The sequence below is a fragment of the Sinocyclocheilus anshuiensis genome, unplaced genomic scaffold (assembly GCF_001515605.1).
Source record: "Sinocyclocheilus anshuiensis isolate Anshui unplaced genomic scaffold, SAMN03320099.WGS_v1.1 scaffold328, whole genome shotgun sequence".
Classification (NCBI taxonomy): Eukaryota; Metazoa; Chordata; class Actinopteri; order Cypriniformes; family Cyprinidae; genus Sinocyclocheilus; species Sinocyclocheilus anshuiensis.
This window is the reverse complement of record NW_015558621.1, coordinates 2,237,567-2,245,614: the sequence shown is the minus strand read 5'-3', so window position 1 is coordinate 2,245,614 and position 8,048 is coordinate 2,237,567. Positions and strand designations below refer to the sequence as shown.

The window sequence follows — 8,048 nt, the reverse complement described above, 5'->3', positions numbered from 1 at the left end:
AAATGTTCATTTTTAGAAGCAGTGGATTCAACTTGCAAATCATTTCAAAGCAGCTTTATAGAAAGTGTTTCAGCAACACTTTAGCGCATTAATGAATGCATAAGGTATCACTAACTATAAACAAGATTTGTTTCAGCATTAATCTAGGTTAAAAAAATTATAAATGCTATTGCTCATCATTAATTTATGTTCCATGCGTGAAGTTAATTAACTTGCAATGTTAGAGTATATTAGCCTAGATAGATTCATAAATGCTGTAAGTGTTGTTTTTGTTAGTTCATGATACATAATGCATTTAACAACTTGAACCTTACTGTAAAGTCTAAATGTTGTGCATTAACCCTATAAAGCCTGTATCATATTTGATGGTCTACTTTCTAAGGCCTATAAATAATCAACATAAAAACTTTGCTGAAAAACCTGCTGTATTACATGCTTTCTTTTGTCGTATTGACGTTTTTTTTTTTTTTTTTTTACCTTTTCAGCAAGAAAAAAAACCTTTTAATATAATCTGAAAAATGTCCACCTTAAGGTCGTGGACCTGAAATTAAGACTTTGTTTTGTTAGTAATATTTCAAAATATACACTTACTGAAACTGCACCAAATTACATATTTTGCTCAGTTTTGGAATAAAACTGAGGCGTCGTCCCCCTCATAAAAGCTCATAAAACATGGTGTGTAGAAAAGGAAATAAGTTGCATGTAACCAAAGTTGCATCTTTTTATGTGCAGTCACGCATTTTGACAATCGTGCGTTGACCAATATGACTTTGAGAGAGGATGGATCTTTTGTGCTTTTGTAAATCTAATTTGGTGTATTCCCTCTTGATGTCAAACTGACCTCGCTTTTTCTCACACCTCCACAACAAATTTCTATTTGGTAACAAATGACAATGCGTTTAGGTGTTTTCATTTTAATTTTTTTATTTGAACCAAGAACGCAAATGCATAAAACAGCAATCAGCAGTGAACTCCCAAAGCTTTACATACCATCAAAACAACAGCAACAACAAAAAAAATAACACTCCTGTAGCAAACTACTATTCACTACAGTCATTTCCAGAAAAAAAAAAAAAGAAAGCAAATCCCAAACCAGTACTAAATCCACAGGAACCTCTGACATGCAATTAAGTTGCACTAAACACACAAACCGAATCAAAAACATCCCTCAAGCCATCTGTCACGTAACCTCCGGTGACCCAACACACTGTTGTTTATAAATGCAGAAACAAGTAAATGCGCTTCCGCCGGGATCAGGCTGGAAGTGGCCTAAGGCTACTTCAAAGAAGTCATCACACATGCATGCGTAATAGAAATGTGTATGCATGGCTAGAACGCCGCTCAAAAAGCAACACTTTACCACCCACTGCTCTGACTAATGTGAAAAGATTTTTCCGTTGACCATTCAAATCTTTGAGCAACTTCATTTGAGGTCATTCGCTTCTCGCAATGAATCAAGCATCATCCTGCACTTTCACAATCAATCTATTGCAAGCGAAACCTAATTAACATGAACGCAGCAGCACTGAGAGATGTTTTCCTACCTAAAGATATATTCAGCAGATAATGATGAACTCATTAACTAACAAGGCCTTATGAGGAATATCGATCGCTGTGATTTGGAAGCTCCTTCGGGGTGCTTGATCCCATTTATTGCTGGTGGTGCTCAGTGGCTCACGTACATCTGGCCCAGTCCATACACAGCCATTTAGCCCAAGAGTTCTCCACTCCTCCGAATAAGAGGTGTGTTGATTCATTTAATCAGTGTCTGAGTCATGGAGGGGTGGGAGGATGGGAAGGAGTATGAGAAGAGAGGCCTAAGGCCAGTCTTCTGAATTTACACACAGGGCTGAAGATTGAACTCGCTCGCTCTCAGCCTCTCACTCGCATTTAGCTTTGCCCCGCTGCTCCTTGAAATTACTAAGGGCATTATTGAGATTGTTCTCTTTTTAGACAACTCTAGTGACTGCGACAAGCAACTAGTTTGGCTTTGTTTCTCGAGTTTCACATCAATTCCCTATTTTCCATGCAGCATTATTTCTCTTAAAGATAGAAAGCATTAATATTCACCAAACTTAAGTCTATTTTACAGTTAATCAAAGGATAAAACAAAAGAGTTATCAAAAAGTTTATTAGGCACAGCAAAATACAAAGACTTTGGTCTTGAGACTGACACTAAATCAAAGCCTGTTTTTCTTTTATAGTTTCATACCAAAACAAGTATTGCAAGTGTTACAGTGAGTTTGCATAGGCATGAAGAATGGAAGGAAAAACAAAAATCAAACAGTAGTGGGCAATATCAAAGCCCTTAGTGTGAAATATATAAAAGTCTTCTTGTAAAATACACTTAAATGTTTTTAAAAATACACAATAGTCATCTAGAAAAGAAGGAAACATAGTGAGTTTGCATAGGCATGAAGAATGGAAGGAAAAACAAAAATCAGACAGTAGTGGGCAATATCAGAGCCCTTAGTGTGAAATATATAAAAGTCTTCTTGTAAAATACATTTAAATGTTTTTAAAAATACACAATAGTCATCTAGAAAAGAAGGAAACATGCATATAAACTGTGAGGGAATGCCCAAAATTTTATGTATGCCCCTACCTGTCCTCAGGAAGAAATCTTGTGTAAAGATTGAGCAGATTAATGCATTCGTGTGTAAAAATATAACTTTTGCTATATAGACCTTAGTGCACTCAGCCACTGCTTATGGAAAAAGGCATATTGGTGACTAAGGTACAGGAATGCGTTTAAATGTGTACTCGCTAAGTCTGACTGATTTTAAGGTTCAATCTACGCTCAATCTACTTCTGAAGCATAATCTACTGAAATGCGGTAAAGGCCGTTTAAATACTATCCATTGCTTTGAACTCGCTCAGGGCCTGCACAGGGTTGATGTGCTTCTTTTGAGAGGACCGCTTCACTTTGTTGGTCTGACCGTCATCTTGCTTCTCGCGTTTGACCAGCGGCTTTTTCTCGGGAGCTTTCATCCTCCAGGAGATGGCGGGCATGTTGAGGTTTTGCATTCCTTGAGACTTCTGGTACTTGGTGGAGGCCACGTAAGAGGCCTTCACGGTGGACACCACAGAATTCATCAGATTCTTGGCCGCCTGAATCAGAGACATAGCGCTATCCACCTGCAAGTTGAGGGGAAATTGCAAAGACCTTTAGAGGAGTTCCCACACTTTCTACAGTGAATTAGCATTTCCATGACACTTTTAGTCATTTATGATTATTGGATATGGATTTCTCTTTTATAGAATTTGATGGAGATGACAGACAGATTCAGCTTGTATATCGACACTAATCTTCTGAACAAATAGGTTTAAATGATTAGAATTAATAACCTGCAAATGTCTTCAATTTTCTAGTTGCAGGTATGTTCTACTCTACACAAGCACTTAAATATCTTTATAATTTATATTCATTACAGAATTTAAGATTTGATTGATTTCCACAACTTTACATTTTTCAGGTTTTCAAAGACTGCAGAAACCCTTTATTTAACCCCAAATTTATGACCTTTAATATCAGCTATTCTATTTAATATCAGCTTAATATCATCCAGCTATTCTGATTAATTTACCAATATTTATCAAAATAGCTGGTTGCAAATTAAATGACATATTTGCAGGTAAAACACTTCAAAAACAACATTTGCTTTTACTGGGCAAAGATTTTGACAATCAAAGACAGTCTAAATACAAACCCCTATTGATGCATCAAAGTAATTAATATTACTAAAATTAAACAAATAGCAACTTAGTTTCAAATAAAGGCTGGGAATAGGCAAGCTGGAAATACTATTGAGCTGTAAAACAAAAACAGGAAAATAAATTAGCTTAGCAGTATGAGTTGTTCTTGTCATAGAGGTAAGGGTGGGAGAAAATAACAGTAATTTTATTTTGCTTCAGATAATTAGGTTTTTCACCACAGAGGCACAAGTCTGTCTGTCCTTTTCTCCCTCTCAGTAAATGAGGACTTACCCCAGACACCACGAGCTCTCCACCCAGATTCTGCACCTCTGCTTTGACTTTACTGCAGATATTGAGCTGGTGACAGTACAGGGCTATACGCTGCAGATAGGCCAACAGATCCTGCTTGCAAGCTGAATCTGGACACTACAGGGAGAGAGAAAACAGCAGTTACTTTCTGTAAAACACAATTTTTCCACATTGATTATGGGGGAAAATCTGAGTAACATTTAAACATGTTAAAATGTGTTAAATGGAGCTGAGAGTGCTACTATAAAAGTTATTGGTAGTTGAAAACAAAATTAGCCAGAATATTAAAAAAACGGACAGGGAAACTAAGTCTGTGGTATTCAAAGCCCTACTGTGACAAGAACACTAGAATAGAATAAAAACAGAAATGATGACCTCCAACTCTGTCACAACATATTAGACTACACACCTTAAGACATGCTGTTTGTGTGTTTTGTGTGTGTGTGTGTATTCGCAGAGAGCTGAGAGAGAAGAGAAAGAGGGAGGGGGGGAGAGAGAGAGAGAGAGAGAGAGAGAGAGAGAGAGAGAGAGAGACAGCAGTTACTTTCTGTCAAATAATCATTTTTCGACACTGATTATGGGGAAAAATCTGTGTAACATTTAAGCATGTTAAAATGTGTTAAATGGAGCAGAAAGTGCTACTATAAGAGTTACTGGCAGTTGAAAACACAAAATTAGCCAGAATATTTCAAAAACGGACATGCATGGGGCAGGGACGTGTAGAAGCGTGTGAAAGATGGGCGTTCAGATTCATTTGTGGCGCTTTGAGGCGTAGACTCTGTGTGGGCCTAATGATACAGATGCACCATTTAATAAACTAGACAAGAAAACACGTCGAGACGGATGGTGAGTCAGACAAGCGTCTGTACAGAAATACTTCGACTGATATCTAAAGTGAAAAGCACGTTCAACACACTGGTTGTTTTGAGGATCTTTGACTGTTGCCTGCAGATACCCTAACGCTCCACAGTCACCTGTCCAGCTGCATCTGCTAGTCAAATTCACTCGGTTCCCCATCGTGGCAGGTGATCAGGCCCACCGAGGGCTCACAGCCAAACTGTCCTTATGATTTTACTAGAAGAAAAACAAAATCCTTGCGCATCCATCAGAAGAAAACAGCCCTCTATGTGCTTGCTCTTAAGGAATATTTTTGAAGTATAAACACAACTACAGTTCAAGAGTCACAATTTGCACATTTTTCACCCAACAGTTGATCTCACATCAACAGCTAGCTTATTACCAATTCTCAACTGCAACATTTACTAATTTAGGTATTTGCACAGATATGTATTCAGGGTGAAAATTTGATGCTAAGTGGTAAAGAGCCGGAACACCAAGACAGAGTTGTTAATGGCACCCTATATAATTAAGTGGCTTTATTTCATGGCACAAAACTAGCAATTTTCTTTAAACTTATTGTTGAAGTGCTCATTTGATCGATGCAGTTGCAGTGGGTAAATCTGAAGACAACTTCTTGGGATTTAGTTTGTTGACAGTTACTGCAAATCTTTTTAGCATGCAAAAGCTCAAAGCACACCGTCAGCACGCTGAAGATGTTGAATTTGCATCTTTCCCTTCAAAGCACCTCGGCTGCAAAAAAAAATTAGTCATTCTCACTAATCAATTAGTTGACTAGTTCCTAGACATTCCTATATGTGTAAAACAAAAAGCCTGCACTGCAGTGCTGCCAACCGACTGAACACATCACTAGCTCCATTTACCAGTCGTTTGTGCAGTAAAAAGCACAGTACTTATTTTTCCCCATAGTTTGACCATCCGATATCAATACCTCACGATGTTTCACCAGTCTCCAAGGTAACAATAGTTTCTTCACAGTTATAATGTTCAAAGAGTCTGGCCCCACATCTTTGCATTGAAATGCTCTGAACAAGCAGGACTTGAGGGTGCCTGCACATAATTACACCAAGCCAGCTTCCCAACAATGCCTACATCTCAATAACTCTGCCCCAAATGCCATAAAGCATTTGGGAAAATGTCAAATTTCCATTATTTTAAACAACAGCTAGACTGCAGATGCATACTTGAGCTGCTTAGGGCTGGAAAGACACTCACAGATGTCATATGCATAATTCTGCCACGCAAAATGCACCAATTACGATTTTATGTAAAATTCTGGTGCACGCAATTTAAGACCTCAGTATTCAGCCAAGTTAAAATAGTGCTTAGTTAGCCATACTGTATAAAAATGGGGCAAGAAAACCTAGAAAATGTGAAGTTCCCATGACAAAATGATGACTGTATGAAAGAGAAATTAAAACGAGATGGTCTTCCATGTCTATGTAATAAATACAGATTACAATACCTAAAAATTATTCGAAATACCTCAATTAAAAAGACTGAGGAAGACTAAACAAGAGTGACTCCATATTCAAGCAAGTATATTTCAAAAAGCTCTATGCATTTTGATAAATGAGCTCTCGGTATCCATCCATTTTAATGTTTGAAGCTAGCAACTCAAAATACAAGGGTGGAATATAAAGCCAAACTTGCAGAGATGTGCCTATGGGAGATTCAACTGGAGATACAGCAGAACACAGAGTCTGAGTCAGGCCATCTTCACCATACTTTAATAATCATCATTCTGTCTATACACCCCACTGAGAGAGAAGGGCAGATAGACAGGCAAAGGCTGTTAGAAACAAGACAGAGCGACAGGGAGACAAAGGGAGATGGGAGACAAGTGGGTGAAAAGAGAGCGGGATACCAAGAAAGAACTTGTGAGAAACAGGAAGATAGTGATGAAGAGGGCAACAGGCTGCTCGTCTTTCAAGACAGCGTGAGAATTAGCTGCCATTTGATCACAGTATTTTCCCTGAAGTTTTGCTTGTTAAAGTGTAAGATTTACATGCTACTACAGCCACAACATGGAATTTAAAACTACTTGTTTCCAAATTGTGTGTATAATTGTGTATATAAATGTACATTAACAAGAAATTAAATTAAAATGCAAATATTTACATACATTACATAAATTTTCATTTTTAGGTGCACACTTCCTGCTTTAATATGCTATAAATAGGCACTTTCTTGGCCCAAGGAATAAACTCTGCTCAGCGTCTACTTTCCCTACAGTATTACAGTATTTGCTGACTCTATGACTGCAGGATACTGTAAAAGCATTTGTGCCAAGGGTTGGAGGAGAGGATTACATTCACAGCAACACAAAGCAAGAATTTTCTTGCCTTTAAGGGCTTCTCACCCCAACATCTGGCGTGTTGATCCAGCAACAAGTCTGGCTATGCTGTGAGCCCCAGCAGCGCTGCTGGAATATTCAGCGGTGTAGCTCTGACTGCTTTGGCATTCGCTGTTTCCACTCCAGCTGGCTCAAAGCATTCTGGGATTTGTAGTAAAGATTATCCAGCTGGGCACATCATCACTCCCCAGCGGGAAGTCAGGATTTCTGGGCATGTCTGGGCAGAACTTCTCCCTCTCTCTAGCTCATCATAAAGAGCCAGCAGGGGCACAGCAGTGTCCTTATTCGAGCACAGAAAGCCAGAGCGTCTGCCTCTCATCTGCTTTACTATTCCACCAATCATTAATAAAGCCCCAAATTTGTATCAGTCACCGAGCTGCTTTTCTTCCCTAGAGCTAGAGAGCTTACTGCAGAGGAAGTCAGACAAACAGCAGAACGAGGTGGAGAAATGGAGAGGGTGAGAGAGAGAGGACAGCGGTGGTGAATCAGAACAGAGCCCTGCTAAAATGAAACCTGCTAAGCATACCAATTAGAGGCTTGACTCCTGTTTGAGACAGCTCGAATTGGCCCTTTGAAAGCATCACTTGTGCATGCTTAGCTGCTGAATTCATCCAAGTTGAACAGGAAATGCAGCCTGCCTGCCTGTCTGCCTTGACCTAGACGCATGTGAATACATGATGCACATGTCAAACAAAAGTCCTCCCTGCTATCCTCAAACATTTTCTTCCTCCACCTGCAAGGGACGCATGCAGATCACATGTGGTTCTGCCGATGCGGTTGATTTGGGGGGCACTTTGTGGTGAAGGGATGCGCTAAAACAGCATTTTTT

At 39.0% G+C, this 8,048-nt stretch overlaps 1 protein-coding gene across 1 annotated transcript in view; it reads right to left on the bottom strand.

Annotated features, from left to right (window-relative positions):
• Window positions 1-2,403: 2,403 nt before the first annotated feature.
• The window catches only part of LOC107680619 (catenin alpha-1-like), a 47,130-nt gene continuing 41,485 nt past the window's right edge, over window positions 2,404-8,048 (bottom strand). Inside the window, exons 8-9 of the mRNA XM_016476584.1 lie at window positions 3,988-4,122; window positions 2,404-3,138 (exon numbers count right to left, since the gene is read on the bottom strand). Of these exons, the coding sequence (XP_016332070.1) occupies window positions 2,848-3,138; window positions 3,988-4,122 (426 nt within the window). The 3' untranslated portion in view covers window positions 2,404-2,847. The remainder of the gene's footprint in view (window positions 3,139-3,987; window positions 4,123-8,048) is intronic.